At 58.3% G+C, this 20,039-nt stretch overlaps 1 protein-coding gene across 1 annotated transcript in view; it reads right to left on the reverse strand.

Moving 5' to 3' along the window:
* WNT9A (Wnt family member 9A) overlaps window positions 1-18,229 on the reverse strand; it is a 50,080-nt gene extending 31,851 nt beyond the window's left edge. The window contains exon 1 of the mRNA XM_023591262.2: window positions 18,067-18,229. Within this exon, the coding sequence (XP_023447030.2) occupies window positions 18,067-18,161 (95 nt within the window). The 5' untranslated portion in view covers window positions 18,162-18,229. The remainder of the gene's footprint in view (window positions 1-18,066) is intronic.
* Between the last annotated feature and the right edge of the window lie 1,810 nt (window positions 18,230-20,039).

The following is a 20,039-nucleotide window of genomic DNA, read 5'->3' on the forward strand; positions in this document are numbered from 1 at the left end:
ACAACACATGGACTTTTGTGTATGGCTTCTTCCACTTAACGAAATGGTTTCAAAGTTCTTCCAGAATATACCATGTATCAGTACTTCATTCCTTTCTATTGCCCAGTAACGTTCCATTGTATGGTATGGCAGTTGAGAGCTATGTTCTCCAGGAACCCACATTCTTAGACTTGGTCCATTCCAGACTTGGGTGTAAACGCTTACCAATGGGGGGTTTTGATGAAGTTATTTTGGGTCAGGCATGACCTAGCTGAGTAGGGATGGATCTGAATCCTTCTACTGAAAGCCTATAGGGAAGGTCACACAGAGGAAACAACCAGAAGCTGAGCATCCACAGAACCTGGGAGAGAAGGGAAAAACCAGGAGAGGCCACCATCTGTATTGCCAAGCGACAGAGAAGCTACCAACCAACAGCCGCTGGCAGCCGGCCCCAGGATGCCACAGTCTTCTCGAGAAAGCGCTGCCTGATCGCACCTTGTTGTGGTCCCCTCTTAGCTTTAAACCTGGGAGCCAGTAAACGCCTGCTGCTAAGCAAAAAAACATTGCACGGTATTTGCTTTGGCAGCCAGAAAATTACAACAGGTTTTGGTACCAGGAGAAGGGGGTGCTACTATTGCAAATAAGAACAACAACAAAAAAAGCAGAAACAGCTTTTGGAATTGGGCAGCGGGTGGAGGCTGAAAGAATTGTGAGGTACCTGACAGAAAAAGCTTAGTTTGCTTTGAAGGGACTGTTGGCAGAAATATGGATGCTAAAGGTAATTCCAATGAGGCCTCAGAAGGAAATGATGAATATGTTTTTGGAAACTGGAGGAAAGACCATCCTTGTCTGGAAGTGGCAGAGAACCTGACAAAACTGAGTTCTGGTGTTGGATGGAAGGCATAACTTGAAAGCAACGAACTCGGATATGTAGCTGAGGAGATTTCCAAGCTTAACGTGGAAGGTGCAGCCTAGTTTCTCCTTGAAGCTTATAACGGAATGCAAGAGGAAAGGCATACTCTGGGGGGGAGGGGGGGCGGGGACTCTTTAAGCACAAAGAAATCAGAAATTCTTTGAAAACTTCTGAACCTATCCACATAGTGTGATCTAAGACTAGGGCCGGACACAGCTCAGTCGTGGACACCCCTGAGCTTCTGGAAAGCCCTGGAGAAGAGGGCTCCTCACGGGGGTTTAACTGAACAAGGAAGTGGTCAGTCATTTCAGTGGAAGTCAGAATTGAGAATACAGATATCCAGGAAAGATCTGTGGAAGGTTCCATTGTCAGATGGTTTGGGCCCCTGTGAACTGCACACAAAGCCAACAAGATTTTTGTGAATTTTGTATAGGCTAAACCACTGCCTACCTGGACTGAAAGGGACAGAGAATGGACAAATTGAAGGAAGAATGACTTCAAGGGCAGAACCATGGGAAGCAAGGTCTGGACCAAAGAGAACTCCTCAGGCCGAGAGAGGGGACCCCCCTCTGTGTGTGGAAAGGACAGGTCCCCCCTGCACTTGGAGGGGGCAAGCCATCTGCCCCAGCGCTTAGGAGGGGGGTACTTGGAGTACCGCTACCCCAAGGCTTGGGATGGTGGGGCCTGTATCCCAGGGTCTGCGGAGAGCCTGGTCACTACCCCCTGCTCCAAGAGGGTAGGGTGCGTGCGCCAGCATCCGCAGAGAGCCTGGCTGCCATCCTGGTGCTCCAAGAGGGCAGGGCATACACCCTGGTGTTGGGAAGAGCATGGCTCCTGCACAAGTACTTGGAGAGGGCGCGGCTACTGTCCCTTCAGGCCCAGGGAACAGAGCATTGATTTACAGAGGATTCACAGACCTTGAAATTTAACAGAGTTTGCCCTGCTGGGTTTTGAAATTGTTTTTTCCTTCCAACCTCTCCCCTCTGGAATTGGAATGTTTACCCTCTATCTGTCCCTCCTTTGTATACTGTAAGCAAATAGCTTGTTTTCCAGGTTTCACAGGTCCACAGATAGAAGGGAATTGTACCCCAGGACAGACAACATCTATAACCACTTATGATGAGACTTTGTACCTCACACTGTTACTGAAATGACTTAAGCCTTTGGGGATGTTACGATGAAATGAATGCATCTTGCAGGTGGAAAGAGCATGTCTTTTTTAGTGTCTAGAAGGTGGACTGTAGTGATTGGGAGCTATGTACCCCAGAAAAAACTTGTTCTTAGACTTGGCCCATTCCTGTGGGTGTGAACTCTTGTAAATGGAACATTTGGATAGGCTACTTCAGGTAAGGTGTGGCCAAGCTGAGCTGAGATGGGACTTACAGGGAAGGTCACACGGGGAGCATTCAGAAACTGAACATCCACGGAACCCAGAGAAGAAGCTGAGGAATCAGAAGAGGCTGCCATGAACATTGTGACAGAAAAGCCAAGGGCCAATGTCCGCTGGCGGCCAGCTCCAGAGTGCCAGTCTTCTAGGAAAAAGCATCACTTGATGACACCTTACATTTGGGCTTCTCCTAGCCTTAAAACCATTAGCCAATAAATTCCCATTGCTTAAGCCAACCTATTGTAGAGTGTTTTCTTCAGTGATGGGGAAACTAAACCATATGGGTATGCCATATTGTTTATCCATTCATCAGTTGATGGACATCTGGGTTATTTTCACTTTGGGGCTACTATGAATAATGCTATTATGAACATTTGTGTACAAGATCAGGTGAGGACATATGTTTTCATTCCCTTCAGGTATATACGTTGGAGTGGAATTGCTGGGTCATATAGTAAGACTTTGTTTAATTGTTTAAAGAACTGCCAGACTGTTTTCCAAAATGGCCGTACCATTTTATAGTCCCACTGACCCAATTTCTTTAATTGCTATAGGATTAGTCTGTATTTCTATAACTTGAGTCTGTTTTTGTGGAAATGGACAAAACATCCATTTCATCTAAATTTTCCAATTTGTTGGCATGAAATTGCACATAACATTCTCTTGCTTTTGTCTCCAAAATCTGTAGTCATATAGCATAGAAAGTGATGGCGTGTATTCTCAAATGTCCCCTCTGGAGGGATGCTGATGAGTCGAGCCTGTTCTTTCTCCTCGATTAGTCACAGGTATTTTACTGGTTCTTTCAAGAGATGGATTTGTTCTCTCTATAATGTGTTTGTTTTTTTTTTTATTTCACTTATTTCTCCATTTCCCTCCTTCTAACTTCTTTGGATTTGTCTTGTTCTTCTTTTCCTAGCTTCTGAGGTGAATGTTTGGTGATTTTTAGCTTCTCTTCTCTCCTAAAATATGCACATTAAGTTACCAGTGTCCTTGCTACAGTCACAGCTAAAGCTCAGCCTCATTCTGCCGCAGGTTATCAGTCCCAAGCATCTCATTGCAGCAGGACATTCTTCTCTTGAGGACTGCTGTTTACTTTAAGGCCCATGGTCAAAGCATCTGTGTGTTCTTCTTTTGCCCTTTTATTGTCTATGTCCCCATGCTGTTTTAAGGATGTCTCTCAAACACAGTCTATGCTTAGATAAAAAACGTAACTATAATCTCAATCATTTCAGTCTTTCACAATGGACACTATTTTCTTCCACTCCCCCTGCCCTGCTGTTTTTGCACTGACTATTCTCTGTGTGATCTTATGTAACTCTTTTTGTCTTCTCGTCTCGTTTCTCTCCTCTAGGATTCATCAGGATTCGATCCTGGGGACCCCTGATGTGGAGAGAGGTTCCCTGTCAGCTGCGCCACCTCAGTCCCTGGCTTCTGCTGCGCTTCACCTTGACTTTCCCCTTTGTCTCTCTCGCTGCAACATCGTCTTGCTGTGTGACTCATTTTCGTGGGCACTGGCTCACCGAGTGGGCAACCACAGGGGCACCTGGCTTGCCATGTGGGCACTGGCTCACTGTGCATGCACACTTTTCTTCTTTTTCACCAGGAGGCCTCAGGGATGAAATCCGGGTCCTTGCATACAGTAGGTGGAAGCCCTATCACTTGACCCATATCTGCTTTCCTACAATGAATATTAAATCCATTTTCAATTAATGTCACTGTTATGTCTGATTTCAGTTTGCCATCTTCTATCTTGTTTTATTCTTTCTATTGGTCATACCTGTTCTCTTTTTCCTTCTTTCTTGCCTCCTTTGGGAATATCTTTTATTATCCCATTTTTTGCTCTTGGCTAATTGAGGTCTTATAATCTTCTCTACTATGTTAGGGTTATCCTTGAAGTTATAACACGAATGAGCTAACATTGGCCAATACCTTCCCCTCTCTGGGTGATACAAGGCCCTGAGAATTCAACTCGATTGACCCCTCCTGAATGGTATGCTATTGTGTACCTGAGTTCTATATTTAGGACCCCACAAGGAGTTGTTCTATACGGTCACTATTTCCTTACATATACCCTCCTGATCGTAGAGTATAGCCAGGACCATCTGCTTTCGGTCACAGTGAACAGCCTTTAATTTTTTCTTTAGCGTGGATCTACTGATGTAAATTCTTAATTTATCTGAAAATGTCTTTATTTCCCCTTCATTTTAGAAAAAAAAGTCACTGAGTGTCAAATCCTCGGTTGACGGTTATTTTCTTTCACACTGAATGTATCATTCCACTGCCTCTGGCTTCAGTGGCACCGTTCTGAAGTCAGCCACCAGCCGGACACTTACAGGAAAGTTGCCTGTATTTGTTCTCTGACTTACCTTTTTAACTCTGTCTTTGGTGTTTTGCAGTTCTAATTTGATATGCTCTGGTACGAATTTATTTTTATCCTTCTGCTTCAGAAGACGCTGGCCTTCTCGAATTTTCTGCAGAGCTTTAATCGATTTCAGAAAATGCTCAACCTTTCTCTTCAGACACTACCCCCGTCCCATTCTGCTTCTATCTTCTACTTCTGAGACTGTTTAACATGCTGGATGTTCTATTAGGCCCTCTAGATCTCTTGACCTCTCTCTGTTTTCCTTGTGATATTTTCTTCTCACTTATCTTCCAGTTTAATAATACTCTCCAATGTTTCTAATTAGCTTTTTTTAATTTCTTCTAATTTCCTTTTAAATGTGCATTACTTTACAAACTTCTTTCTAATTCGACCTGGTTTTTCCAAACTTGGCAGGTCAGTCTCTAATCTTCACAGATGTCCCAAGCTTATTTACTTCTTTAAGCTTGGTGAGAACTGTTTTCTTCGATGTGTGATGCTCTGTTTACTAGTCTGTTGCTATTATTTCTGTGGGTCTTCATGTAGTAGTCTCATTTCCATGCATGCCTACTTATCTTCGATTGTGCACTAGTCATTGTATGTGAGAAATTATTTGCAGGAAGAATGTGGAGCACTACCATGGTTGAATGGTGTTCCCACAAAATACATGCCTGCCTGGAATCTCAGAATGTGACTGTTACAGTTTGAGAAAGCTGCAGGGGTAGCAAAGTACCAGAAATGTGTTGGCTTTTATAAAGGGAATGTATTTGGGATAAAATCTTACAATTCTGAGGCTGTTCTCTATCTTTCTGCAGCTGTAGGTGATCATGGAGTCCTTTGTTACATGGCAGAGTGAAATGGCAGCTGTCTTTCTCTGCTTTCAGTCCTCAGTTTACATAAGACTCCAATGAGAGGATTAGGACCCATCCTGGGCCCTGCACTCTAATAAAAAACCCTTAACTAAGCAATCTAATCAAAAGATCCCTTAAGTGAATCTAACCAAAGGGTCCCACATGCAATAGGTTTACACACTCAGGAATGGGTTAGATTAAGAACATAATTTTGGGGGGTCCATAAAAAACTCAAACCAGGGTAGTGACCCTCATTTGGAAATAGGGTCTTTGAAAATAAAGTAACAGGAAGGCTCTCAAAATATGACTGTCCTGGATTAGGAGAGGTCCTCTGTCCAATGGCATGTGTCCTTATAAGGGTCAGAAAAGGAGAAGGCACAGAGGCACAGAGAGAAGTGAAGATGGAGGCAGAGGCTGGAGTGGTGCTGCCACAAACCAAAGTGTGCCTGTGGCTACCAGAAGCGGGAAGAGGCAAGGAAGCCTTCTTCTCCCTGACGGGCTGTGGAGGGCGCGCAGCCCTGCTCACCCCTTGACTTCAGACCTCTAGTCCCCAGAACCACAAGAGAATAAATGTCTGTTGTTCAAAGGCACCCCGGTTGTGGTGATTTATTATGTCAGCCACAGGAATCTAGTACAGATTTCAAAAAGGGTGTCTTTGTGTGTGGTCCAGCTGGGTTCCAAGGGATACTTCAGTCCCGGACTGCCCAACACTAGGCCAGGCAGGAGACCGCAGGCCAGGCAGAGCACCCAGGCCCGCCCCCTCAGTGCACAGGGCAGGTCTCCCTCTGCCTCCCAGAGCACCGTCCTGAGCCTGGCCTCACGGGTCCCAGGTGGCTTTGGGGACGGTCCTGAGTTTTCCCACCTGGGCAGGCCCTGGGCCTTACTCTGCTCCCCTCACCTGTGAACCCATCAAAACAAAGATTCACATTGTCTTGTTTGGCATATGTCTGAGTTCGCCAAAGGGTTGCCAATGCAAAGCACCAGAAATGGGTTGGCTTTTTTGTTGTTACTGTTATCTGTTTGGTTTGGTTTGGGTTGGGGGGGGTCTTTTTACAATGGTAAATTAATCAAGGTAAAAGCTGACAGTCCCATGATGGTGCAAGGTCCGACTCAAGGCACCGTAAGAGGCGCTTTCCCACCAAATTCAGCTCCTGCTGACCCTGGTGTCCTGCCACACGGCGAAGACGGCTGTCCATCTCTGCCTTCCTTCCCAGAACCCACCACCTCCTGGAGAGCCACTGTGGGTGACCAGGCACAGGGCTTGTCTTTTTCTGGGCTGCCTCTCTGTCTCGGCTGCTCCACTTTCTTCCCAGGTTCAGCTATGGGCTCAGGCACATGTCTCATCTCTCCCTGGGCCTCAGCTCTTGGAGCCTCTCCAGGCATCTCTCCTTGAGCTCAGCTATGGGTGAAACTGGAGTCCTCTCTCTCACGTGGCAGGAACAAATATGGTGGCTTCTCTCTCTTCCTCTGTTTCTGTCTATATCAAGACCCAGCAAGAGGGCAGAGACCCAAGCTGGCCCACCTCTCACTGACTAGTCCAATCAAAAGGCCCCACACCACAGGGATGGATTAGTTCAAAAACAATCCTTCTCTTTCGGGGATTTTTAAAAACTTCAACTTGCCACAGCATACATTCTTAGGGCAAACGCTATCTCCATACTTTATTTCTCCAGGTTCCTATTATCCCTTCATTTATATCAGCTCTCTGATGTTTTAAAAATTTAATACAGTAAACCATAATGTAATCCACAGATCGTGATTCATAGCAATGCTTCAATATTTGTTCACCAATTGTAACAAATGTACCATACTCATGTAAGATGTTACTAATAGGCAAAAATGTGAGAGGGTCCATGGGAACCCCCTATATGTTTCATGTAACTTTTACATAATCTGAAACTTCTTTAAAAATAAAAAAATAAGTAAATAATACATAAATCCAGTTCCAGTCGCTGTCAGCAAGATTGCTGGTCTGCGTACCATGGACCACTGTTACTGGAAACAGGAAGCCTGCATTTCCAGCGTGTCCACACATATTTTCTTGTAAGCCTGAACAGCCTGTGCGGGGGGCACTTTCAGCTGCACTGTATAGGTAAGGACCTGAAGCTCTGAGGACCTAAACAACTTGGCCAAGTGTGTGTCACTCCTAAGAGTACACAAAGGACTAGACTAGGCCCTAAACCCAAAAACAGCCTCCTCACTGGCCACTGCCCCCATCATGGTCCAAGCGAGGTGCCAGGCCAGCCCCTGGGCTGCCCTCCCCGTCCCCAATGCCCAGAGCCGCCATTTTCCACCAGGATGTCCCGCTCCTTGGCAGGCACCCAAGGCTACTGCAGTCTGGCTCCAATCCCTCCTCCATTATGCAAGGGAGGAGCACACACGCAGAAAGACACAGGCCATGGGAAACGATGGAAGAACGTTCTAGAACAGTCTGTCCAACACACGGCCGGAGACCGCCACACCGGACAGCACCGATGTAAAGCACTTCCATCACTGCAGAACAGTTCCACAGGACAGCACTGGTCTAACACATGGCGTGGGACACAGGGCACAAGGACAGGGCTGGGGGAAGGGGACGGGCCAGGTGCCATGCTGTCGTGAGCAGCCCCCTCCCCAGGGCTGGGGCCCAGCGTGGGAGGCAGGGCGATCGCAGTCGGAGCAAGCTCTCACCAGCCTGGACCAAGAGGGACACCCCAGACAGGCCATGCCGCACACGGCCAGGCCAGGCAGGACCGGTTCCACTTGGGAAGGGCGGCAGGCCCCCAAGGAGTGAGCTCAGACCAGCGGGGGAAGCAGCCCTCCACAGCCGGGCTGTCTGACCACACCTGTGCTCGGGGCCAGACGGGGAAACCAAGCTTCCAGGCTAGCAAGCTGCCTGCTCCGCCCCAGGTCCCCGGCGGGGGGGGCAGTGCCCAGGCAGGGCAGGTGGGCTGGTGCACACGCAGACCACCAGCTCAATCTGTCGACGTGGACTGCGCCTCACCTGCACGCCCACCTGTAAAGGGGCAGCCTTCCCTCACCTGCTCGCTCCCTCCGGGGATGGCTTGCGCCCCCAAACTCCTTTCCTTTACTGAAGTGTTCCTGGGAGAGAGCCACCCGGGCAGGGCTGAAGTCCAGCTTGTGCCATTCCACGGCTCGTTCCCGGTTTTCTCATCCCGAGCAGGGGCGCCCAGGCCCGGCCCCTGTCATGACTGGCCGCGGGTGTCCGCACAGCAGTCGGCTCACCCCGCTGGGCCCCGCCGGGCAAACGCTCAGTGACGCTCAGCGGGCGGCAAAGCCCTTGTCTGTGGCGTGTGGTCATCAGCTGCTTCTGTGCCGGCCCCCCGTGGGACCAGGACGGTCCTAGGAGAAGGCAGAGCGTGCTTTGTGGGGTGGCCACCCACCCGAGCCTGCAGCGCTCAGCCTCTCCGTGCACGGCGCCATGAGCCCTGGGGAGTGGGGCTCGGGAGGCCAGGCAGGGGCGGGACCCTCCCCTGCTGGCCCAGGGCTTGAGACCTGCTGGATCCTGAGGTCATTCTGGCCCAGGAGCCCAAGGGCCACAGGCCTGGCTGTCGGGCTCCGTGGACCCTCTTCCCGCTCCCGAGGGCCAGGAGCAGCTTTGGAGTCGGCCCGTCTGCAGCCGAACAAGGCCCCCGGGCGGCTCCTGTGTGGGGCCGGGGCGGGGGGCTCCCGCCGGCGCCCCCCTCCTCTGCCTCTGCCTCTGCCTGCCAGCCAGGCCCCGGCCACCCAAACGGCCGCCGTGCCCACGAACCCGGCGCTCGGCGAGGCGGGAGCGGGAACCCCAGGGTGGGAGGGGACGGGAGGCGGGCGGCGGAGCCCAAGAGGCTGGGGTTTCAGAAGCCACAGCGCCTTGCCAAGGAAACCTCAGCCCCACCAGGCGGCATTCAATTTCTGTGTGTAACAAAATCAAAATAAATTCCAACGCTGGGAAACTGGTTTGGAGATTAACCCTCTGTCCTCCCTGCGCGCCAGATCCCGCTCCGTTCGCCGTCAGCGGGGCCCAGCCCCACGAGCCGCCCGAGTCCTGTCCCCGGAGAGACGGAGGACAGTCCAGCCTGCCCCAAAGCCACCGGCGAGGAGAGGGCGGGCACCGCACCTCCCACGGGTGAGCACCACAGAAACAGAGGGCAGAGGGTGGTCCCGCCCGATGAGGAGGACCGGCAGCCCAGGGCCACTCAGGCTGCGTCCCCACGGGGCCTGCTCGCCCCCACGACACCGGCCACGGCTCAGCTCCGGCCACTCCACGGGACCCTCCAGGAACTGCTAACGCCCGCTGAGCCACGCCACCCTCCTCCGCAAGGCGGCCCCCCAGCCCAGCAGGACCCGTCCCCTCACGTCCTCCAAGACACAACGCCACGAGCGCCTCCCACCCGGGTTCTTGTCCACAGTGCGGCCAAGCTTCCTTCCTCCTGAGCCCCAGGAGATAGGCCCGGACCCCCGGGGCTGGGCAAGCCCCCCCTGCCGTTAGGGGGCCGAGCCTGGACTAAATCCCCCCTCGCCGAGTCCCAGAAGGGAGCCCCACCCCGTGCCCTGTCACAAGGCACGACAGAGGGGAGGGCCCCTCGTTTTGCCACGGGGAGAGCAGAGGCCAACAAGGAGACACCCGAGTCCCCCGCAGAGCGGGCGTCGGGAGCCGCGGGACCCTCCCCTCCCGGCACGCGTACGTCCCTCCACCGCGGCCAACGCGAGCCTCTGTGCCTCCCCAGGCCCCAGGCAGCGTCTCCCGCCCTGGAACTTCGCGTTCCCACAGGGTGCTGGGCCGGGCGCAGACTGCGGGGCTGCGACTTGGAGGGCGGCTCAGCCCAGCTCCCCACCGCGGGGTGACGCGGGGCCAGGGCGCCGGCACCTGTGTGTGCGCAGAGGGGCCGGCTGGCACGGAGGCCTCCGCGCCCGCCAGCTCTGACGTCCTCGGCTCCTGGGAGCCTCGGGCGGCCTCTCCTCCCAGGCCAGACCTCGAGCCACTTCCCCTGGCTCCGTCTCCCCAGGTATCGCTAAGGAAAACAAACGCAGCCCTGAGGTCTGACTTTTTCCATTCCCTCGGCCGGGATGCCGGGCCGGGCCCGAGCGGCTGCCAGCTGAGCCACGGCGTTTCCGCCCGCGGGCAGAGGCGAGAGCCCAGCCCGGGAACCACGCCGGGTGGGTGCAGGGAGGGTGGACGGAGCCCTGGGCCTGCAGGTCACGGGGTGGGACAGCCCGGAGGAGCGCCCACCCCTGCCGGCATTCACGGGGGCTGCTGCGCGGCCACCTGCCTGCCCCGGGAACAGATGTCCTGGGACGGTCAGCCCCGACAGGAAAAACAGGCTCATCTCCGGCCCGACCCAGGCCCCTGGCGCGCTCCTGCCGGATCCACGTGCCTGCTTACTCACAGCCCCCAGACCTCACCTCCCCAAGGCCTCCCCTAACCCAGCCCAATCCGAGGTCAGGCGCTTGTCCCCCGTGGCCCGGAGGCGCCCTGATGGGGCCGCCTCGAGGACGCCAAAGCCCCCGGCGGCCCGCCCACCCTCGGTCCCTCCTGTCCCATGTCCTGGAGGGGGCAGCATGTCCTCCGGCTGTGCCCACCTGCCCAGCTGACTGTGGGGCAGCCCGTGAAGCCAGTGCCGTGGCCCAGGGTCAGAGCGGGAGGCCGGCTGAGCCCGTGGACAGGAGTGCTGGGCCCCAGGCCCAGCTGGACAGCCAGCCAGGGAAGGCTACTGAGACCAAAGTGCAGGAGCGGCAGCAGAGGGGTCTGAACCCCCATGGGAGCTCTGGGCAAGGAAGAAGCACCATTTAGAGAAGACCCTCAGAGAAACCTTCCTGGCCCCTCCGGCCTCCAGAACTGACACCGGTGTAAAGCAATTGCCCTGGGGACTGTCCAGGAAGGCTTCCTGGAGGAGGTGACAGCCTGGAGGGTGAAGGGGGCCCTCAGGGACAGGTGGGGGCCAAACAGGAAGGAGGAGGGCTCCCCAGTCTCCCCCACACCCCACCTTCAGCCCCAGGGCTTGCTCTGTCCAAGCAGCCCCCCTCCTGCTCGGGACTGGGTACTAGGTACTAGCTTCGGGAGGACAAGGCCAAGTGCAGCTCCCCTAACAACTGGGCCTCTTCCTGCATGCTCCCCTCCCCTGCCCGGCCTGGGTGGGCACGGCAGCGGGCACCCCCACCCCCTCGACAATGCACAAAGGGGGCCAGGGGTGCCCCCTCGGGCCAAGGATTAAGAAGGCGCTCCATGCCTGAGCCCCTGCGCGACAGGTGTCGCTTTCCCCGGCCAGGAAAGAGATCGCCAGCCCTTCTGTCCCCGCCTCTGGGCCGCCCGCCCGCCAGCCTGGTATCAGCTCATCTCTTCCCCCTGGGGTAGAGACCTTCCCCGCAAGGGATCTGTGTGCACGCATTCCTTCCTAGGAGGAAAACCTTATCCACACACTTCTCCTATTGTGCGCGTTCCCTGTAAGACTAAACCCCACGAGCCAGCAGGGGGTGGGGGCAGGAGGTTGTCCCTGTCCTCAGAGGGCCACCCTGGCAGCTCGGGGCGGGGAGGGGGGGCCCCGCTCCCCTCTGGGGCCCACTGCCCACGGGGCTCTGCGGCCTGGGCGGGGACCCAAAGCCACACGAGTGGGACGCAGGAGTTTGTGGAGAGGGACGGAGGCGAGATTAGCCCAGCTGTCTCCCTGTCCAGACGGCCGCCGGCAGCAGGAAGGCCAGGCGGCTGTGGGCAGGCCATCTGTTCGCACAGCTGAGGCCAGCCAGGTTCTGGGCGTCTCTGCCCGCACCTCAAATCCCACCAGGAAGCTCTGCGGGCGAGGTCCAGCCTCCCTGCTGGGCGGCCAGGCCCTTCGCCGAGGGCCTGAGGGTCCGGCCCCGGCGGGGTGCTAAGCACCTCCTCTGCGCCCACTCCACCTGGGCGTCGGGGCTGGGGGAGGTGATGGGACACGCGGGTGGCAGAGGAATCCCGCCCCCAGGATGCCCAAAGGCGTGGGCTTGGAAGGGAGCTGCCAGCAGGAGGGGCCAGTGAAGGGCAGACGGGTGGGGACTCTGGAATAGGTGACCCTTGAGATGCCCCCCATCGACGGCGGGGTCAGGCGGCTTGCCCCAACAGCTCCGCACAGCCAGCCGCCTACACCCCCACCCGCCTTCCCAGTCCCCATGGGGCACCGCAGTCTGAGCCGCTGAACCCTCTTGCAGCAGTCCTGGAAAAATCACCCGCGGCCTTTCCAGGCAGAAAGCCTGGGTCCCGGGGGGAAAGTGGGGTGCATCAAGGCCACAGCTGGGTGGAGCCCGGCCGCTCCGCCTTCCCCCAGCCTTCCAGGCCTCTGCCCACTGCCCACCTCCAGGCCTGGGGCCTCCCCTGCCCCATGGGCTCCTCCTGAGGCTGCGCTCCCCAACCCTGCAGGGCGAGTCCCCTCTGGCCTGCTCTTCCCGGGGGTCTCTGAGGCCCCCTGGGGTGCCCCAGCCAGCCCCCGGGCCCCGCCCCCCAGGGCTCCCCACGCAGAGACCTGGGCCCTGCTGACTCCCCCGCATGCCCTGTGCTCTGCCCTCCACGCTGAAGTCACAGGCTTTCCCGTGGCCTTGCCAGGGGGCTCCATGGACAGGACCTCGGGCTGGTAGCCGTCACCCCAAACGGAAGCCCGGCGCTCTTTCCCACAAGCCCAGGTGTCCCCCTAAACTCAGAACGCTCAGCCCACAGGGCCGCCATCCCCCTCGTCTCCCAGAAGGGCGACTGTCCTGGACATGCTGCTTTCCATCCCCCTCAAACCCCAGGCTCTCAACCCAGCCTCTAGGACACCCTGTGCCTTCCGATGATGTGAAACCCAGGGGAGCCTCAGCCCCCAGCATGCACCCAGAGGGTGGGCTGAGCCCTGGGCCTCCTGCCCCGACTCTCCAGGGGCGGTCACCACGCGCCCCCTCTCGAGCCCAGTTGTCACAGACAGCCACCCACTGCTGCTCCCACCCCCGCCTGAGGGAGCCGCACTGTCCAGGCCACTGGGGGCACGCCTTCTGCGCCTGGGAAGGGGCCTGGTGCTTCTCGCTCCCCTCCAGGAGGGCAGCTGGGTGACCTCCTCCGGGCAGCCGAAGGCCGTGCACAGCCCCACGCGGCATGGGGCAGCCGGGAAGCAGTGTGGCCACACCTGACCATCCAGTGGAGGACAGCTCCCTCCTTGCCTCTCACAAGACCTGGCCCCAGAAGCACAGCAGCCCGCTACAGCAGCCACTCAGGGTGGGGGCACCTGAGGTCAGGGGCTGCGCCAGCCTCCAGAAAGACCTCCCAGCCCAGAAGTCAGGGAGCAGGCGGCGGCCACCTTCACACTGGCTGCCCCTGTGCAGGGGAGAGCGCCCACTGCAAAGGCCCAGGCTGCCAAGAGCCCTCGCAAGGCTGGGCATGGCCTCAAGCACAGGACGGGAACAGAGGGATTACGAGATTACAGGTCAAGGAAGGAGGTGCTTCTCAGTCTGAGAACATATCCTACCGCTCAAAACTAAAAAGACAACCCAAGTGGAAAATGGGCACAGGGCTGGAAAGAATATACCTCCAAAGAAGATATGCAAATGACCAGAAGTGTTCCACCTCTTTCCTCTTTGCTCATTAGGGAAAGGCAAATCAAAACCACAAGGAGATACTGATTCCCGCCCAGAAAAACACAGACAATAACCTTGAAAAGTTAAAACGGAGCTAGCACATGACCCAGCCATTCTAAAGAACTGAGAACCATTCAAGAGAATTGAAAACACATGTCCATGCAAAACAGTCATACACAGATGTTTACTGAAGCATTGTTATAATAGCCAAAAAGCAGAAGCAACCCACATGGGCATCAAAGGATGAGAGGGTTAAGTAAAATACAGTATCTCCAAACAACTAGATAATATTTTTCACTAAAAATGGATAAAATGCTGGTACATTCTACAACTTGGATGAACCTTGAAAATACTATGCTAAGTGAAAAAAGCCAGACTCGAAAAGCCACGTACTGCATGATTCCATTTATAAGAAATCTCCAGAATAGATGGAGGGTGACTTTGAACAGGTCTGAGGTTTCTTTTGGGCATGATGAAAACATTCTGGAATTAAGACAGTGGGTGGCACAACATGGAGACTACGTTGAAAACAACTGAAGTGACACGTTAAAGGGGTGTATTGTATGGTGTGTAAATCATCTCTCAATACAAAGGAGACCAGGCCTGAGAGCCTGCTTGGTCCCAAATATGGAACTCCAGAGTGAGCCTGGCCTCTCGGCCGTCCAGATCATCTCCCAGAGCCTCCTGCTGCAGCTGTCTGGTGTGCCTTTGGAGGGCATGTTTGGTTCCTCCTCCTCCGTGCAGGCAGCCAGGCTGCTGCCGGGACCAGCAGCAGACCCAGAGTAGCCTGCCAGCCTGGCCACTGTCGGGTCTCCCACTGCTCCCCCAGGCAGCCTGCAAATGATCCTTGGTTAATTAACGCAGGCCCCGCCTCCGGGCTTGAGACACTTTTTCCTCCTCCTTTTAAAGGAAGCAGCCCTGCTGGAAGCCGCAGGCCACAGCTCATCTAGGCCCAGGCGGTGATGCAAGTCTGCTAAGCCTGGCCAGCTCTCTCCTTCCCAGCCTCCCTCAGGGCCCCGGCTGGGAGCTGGCAGGCTTCCCAGGATCTCGAAGAACAGGGCGGCAAGGTCCTGGGGAACTGGGCAGCCCTAATCCCAGGAGCGGGGGGCCCAGGCCCTGCCCCGCCACGGGCCTTACTCTTGACATCCCACACCCCCTCTGTGGGATGGAGGGCCGGGGAGACGTCCGAGATGGATCCCAACGAGTCCCTCCAGACACATCCACGGAGAGCCAGAGGGCGGCTGGCCCCGGGGACTGGGGCTCCCCTTTTCAACACCCCCCTGGAAGGAATATGCTGCTGATCTCAGCACACACAGCCCTTCTGGATCCCCCCTCTCACCTGACCTCAAACGCCACGTGAAGGGCAGGGCATGGCGGAGCCCATCCCACGGAGGTGACACCGATGTTTAACACGGCCCCCCAGCCCCAGGTCCACCCTCTGCAATCTCCAGGGAGAGGAGCAGCAGATCTACAACCCAAACTAGCCATGTGACCTTGGGCCAGCCCCTTCCTGCTTGGGCTCAGGTGCACCCCTCCGTCAGAGAAAGGCATGGAGCCAAACCATCTCCAGCCCCTGGAGCGGACATCTCCACAGCCCCAGGAAGAACCAGATGGAGATGCCACCTGCTCATCAAGCCAAGATGCCCCGGCCGGGCCGAGGAGGCGCCGGGGCCCGGCCAAGAGGCAGGCAGAGAGAAGTGAGAGTCCTCTTCCCTGGCAAAAGGGGTCCCACCTGCCCGCCCGGTGGCTGGAAGGCTGCGGAGGAGGGCAGAAGGGAGCAGGGCAGCCAGGGGTTGGGTTGCAGGCTGGGGGAGGGGCAGGAGGGCCCCCTCCCAGCCGACCACGTGACGCCTCCCCGGGCCAGCCTCTCTGGGCTGTAACTGGAGCCTCGGTGCCAGGCAGAGCTTTCCGAGAGGGGGAAGGGGAAGGAGAAACCCGGAGAGCAGCTCTTTCCTCCTACTCTTTTTCGCACTCCTGGGCTCAGGAGGGGTCCGGCAGGGCCCCTGCCCTTGCCATTCCCACCGCCTCACCCTCCTCCTCTGACTCCCTCTGGTACCTGGCAGAAGAGGCCCAGACCCCAGCCTGGGAGGCCCCCAGGCCTGGCTTCCCCTTCCCAGTTCCGCCTCGGGGTTCCCCGACCATGTTCCCGGCTCTCGGCGTTCCTGGCACACACACTCCCCCACCCAGCCGGCTGGCACCTGCCTCCTGGTTCGGAGAGGGGCTTGCCTCCACCCACCACCTCTCCCCAGTGACCCCAGCAGAGCCCGGCCCCGTGGGTCCTTGGGGCCTGGAAGCAGCCGAGAGGGAAGCACTTACTGCCGGCAAAGCACCAGGGTGGATTTCCTCCGAGGAGGCGACTGTTTAACACATACACACATCGACAACAGCAGACCCCCACGGCCTCTCCAGAGGGGCAGAATGCTGAGTGCTCGGAGAGAGGGAAGACCTGCGGCGGGACGGGAGCAGCTCAAAATGGGGGCCTGCTGGGGTGCCCCCAGCCCAGACGCCCCAGCCAGTGGGAGCAGAAGTGGGGAGACTCAGGGCAGAGGCCTGAGCAAAGGCAGGCGTGCCCGAGGCCCAGGGGGCTGTCCCGTGTGGCTGGAGCTAGGAGAGTGGGAAGGCACAGCTGGCTGACAGGCCGCCCGGTGACTCACCTTGGACCTGTGGCCAGACGTCCATCCTCTATGACCCTCCCTCCTGCCCTGCACAGATGGCCTCTGCGGGGCTTGCCAGCTTCTGCACAGCCTGGACCCCGAAAAGTCCGCCTCACAGCAGGCCCAGCTCTGGGAGCCAAGGGAGGGCCAGGGGGTGGGGGGCTCCACGGAAAAGAAATGCAGCTGACCCTGGAAGAGGACCCAGGAGAAAGGAACAGAAGAAGAAGAAAGGGGGAGAAAGAAAAACACAAAAGGAAAGTTTCCCATGAAAATATTTTATTTTCTTTGAGAACAGGATACACCTGCAGGGCTCCTCGGCCCTGCCGGCCTCTCCCTGCCCTGGCCAGCGCCAGATTCCTGGGCCAACGGGGCCCTCTGCCGGCCAGGCGGCTGAGCGCGGCGCTGGGGCCAGGGGCGAGGAACAGGTGACCGGCAGGCGGAGGGCGGCGGCCCGGGGAGCGGCCGCAGGGGCCGCGGGGCGCCCAGGACAGGGCTTGGAGCAGGGAAGGCGGGGCCGGCCTCGGCTTCCAGGGGCAGCGCCCCGGGCGGGACGCAGGGAGGGCCGCGCGCGGGCCGGGGTCCCGTCTGGGCGCCCCCTGGACCCGTACGCCCATCTGCCCAGCACAGCTAGGATACCTAAAAGTCGCTCGGCTGGGACATCCCAGATCTGAGAGAGAGAGTGGAGGAAGGGAGGGAAGGAAGGAAGGAAAGGCGGAGAGAGACGCGCCAAAACCACAGGCGGCCGCAGACTGCCGCGGCAGAAGACGTGCGGCCGCGGGAAGCGACCCCGCGGGGCTGCGGGGAGGCGGTGGCGCCGCTCGCGGCCTCGGCCGAGCGCCCGGCCCTGCGCAGCCGGCCGCCCTGCGGCTCCCAGGACCCAGCCGACAGCCGCGCGCCCGCGGGCCGGGGGCGGGGACGGGCGTCCGAGGCGAAGCATAAGAAAAATAAATTCCTGCAGCTTGAAGTTATTTTTTTTTCCCCCTTTGGGGCTCAGTGCAAGGAACATCTGGATTTTGTACGTATTTTTTTTTTCGGTTGTTGTTAAATTAACTTCGCGAGAAGAGGAGGGGCGAGCCGTCAGGGTGGGCAGGAGCCGCGGAGGCTCGAGCCGTTTGGCAAGAGCCTGGCGGCCTGACGGGGTCGGGACCCGGTGCCGGTCTCTGGACGCCTCCGGGGGACCGCTGCCCGGGGTAAGAACGACGGGCACGCCGGCCCCCTCTGCCCACCGGCCGGCTCCCCGAGCGACGCGCGCGCCGCCCACCAACAGCTCCAGGCAGCCCTGCGGCCCCCGCCGAGCCCCGACACCGGGCACCTGGCCCAGGCCGCTCACCTCCAAAGGCCACCCCGCCCGGCCCGGGTCGCGGAGGGGCACCTACCCGAAGTAGGCGGCCGAGGGGCGCAGCGCAGCGAGCAGCAGCGTCAGCGCGAAGGACGCGGCGAGCCAGCGCGCCAGGAGGGGCCCATCCAGCATCTTGCTGCGCCGCGGCGGCTGACCATCTCGCTCCCCCCCGGGCTCCACGCAGGGCGCGCCGCCGGCCGCCGCCCTCTTATAGCGCCCGGAGCGCCGGGGGCAGCCCGGGAGGCGGGGCCGCCCGGCCAGCTGGGGTGGGCCCCGCCCCGCGCCCGAGGGGGGTCACGCCGGCGCCGGGGGGGCGGGGCCGAAACTGGAGCCGGGCGCGCGGGGCCCCGCCCGCGCCACCGCGCGGCCACTCGGGGCCGGGGGCGCTGCACCCCGAGGCGGGGTCTCGCGGACGGGCCCCGCCCGGTGGGCCGGAGAGGGCGTGCGCCCGAGCTGGTGGGAACCGGGAGCCGGGAGGCCGGAGCAGCCGGGGTCCCGGGGCGGGGTGTTGGCGGCCCAGGGCGGGGCGGCCGGGGCGGGGGCGGAGGCGGGGACCCGGAGGTTGGCGGCCCCGGCCAGACGGCGGGGGCGGGGCACGAGTCCCGGACGCACGGGGTGGTGCTGCCGGGGACACCCGCTGTCTGCCGGGACCTGAAACCGCTGCGCGGGTGTTCCCTGGAAGAGGGGTGTTGGCGGAGGACGGGCGTGGACAGGGGAAACCGGTCCGCAGGTGGGCCCCACGTCCCTTGGCAAAGTTGGGACGCTCAAGGCTCACGGCCAAAGAAGTCCTTCTTGCCTGGCGCAGCGCTTCGCCGGTTGGGGCTTGGGAAAGAGACAACCTGACTTGCTCAGTGCCGGGGCGCGTCGCCGCGTCGCCGGAACTTTGGGAAGCTCAGTGTCCCCACCCTCGAATTGAGGGGCGTGAATGAGGATCCAAAGACACCGTCTGCGTGGTGCACCTGCGCAGGCCTGTTTCTCGGCCCACCTGCACTGGCATCTGGAGAGGAAGGCCCCACTCAGCGCATCCCACTGCTGGCAAACAGAATGTACTTCTGAAGCCAGGTGGTGCGGCAGAATCCAAGGCCCAAGTAGGAGACCAAACCACGGAAGGTAACACCAAGGAGATGTCTGGTGGAAGCCGTGCAGCAGAGCAGGAGTTGCACCCAGACTCCTTGCCCTGCTGAGTGTGGACCGCGGGGCTTCTGCCCAGTGGGTGGTCCTGGGGGTCTCAGAAGGCTCCCTGCATGGGGAACAACGTTGATGCGGAACAACTGTCCCTTCTCAGGGGGCCAGAACGTCAGCTCCAGGAAGGGTGAGCGTTAGATGACACGAGAAGATGGCATCCTTCCAAGCTGAGCCATCAGGTCCAGCAGGAGGAAGAGCCCGCCTCTGTCCAGCTCCAGCCCGGAGGGCCTTTCCATCTCCCCCACCCCAGTGCTTGCAAAGCTGGGAAGAGCTGCGGGCCCTGAAGGTTTGAACGCCTCGGAAAGGCGAGGTGAGTGGACTGGAAATGGAGCGCCAGCCACCTGTTCCAGGAAGGGGGAGTGTTGTCGGCAAGTACCTGGAGGGCTGCTCAGAGACAGAGCAAAGTGACGGCTACCAGCAGGCTGAGGACATGCCTCATGCTGGCTCACCGCAGTGCTGGGGCCCCAGGACTCATACCTGACTGCCTGGCCTCCCGCAGGTGTGAGCAGGACCCCACCCGGGGCCCCGTGTGAGGAGCTCCGGGGTGAAGTAGGGTGGGAAAGGAGACCATCTCAGCCTCCGCTACCAGATGTGTGATCTTGGGCAAACCACATCCTCGGTGGGCTTTGGTTTCCCCACCTAAGGCCCATCCAACTTCAGGGCAAGGTGACTTGTCTCCGATTGTGCTCCTCCCTCTACCTGGTTCATGTCCTACCTGCGCCTGGGGGACCCTTCTGTGGGGAGAGCTTTCCTCCACTGCGACAGGGTGGCCTCCTTCTGCCTGGGGCTGGCTCAGCAAATGACTGTCACAGACAGCCCAGTTCC

The sequence above is a fragment of the Dasypus novemcinctus genome, chromosome 2 (assembly GCF_030445035.2).
Source record: "Dasypus novemcinctus isolate mDasNov1 chromosome 2, mDasNov1.1.hap2, whole genome shotgun sequence".
In the NCBI taxonomy this organism is placed as follows: domain Eukaryota; kingdom Metazoa; phylum Chordata; class Mammalia; order Cingulata; family Dasypodidae; genus Dasypus; species Dasypus novemcinctus.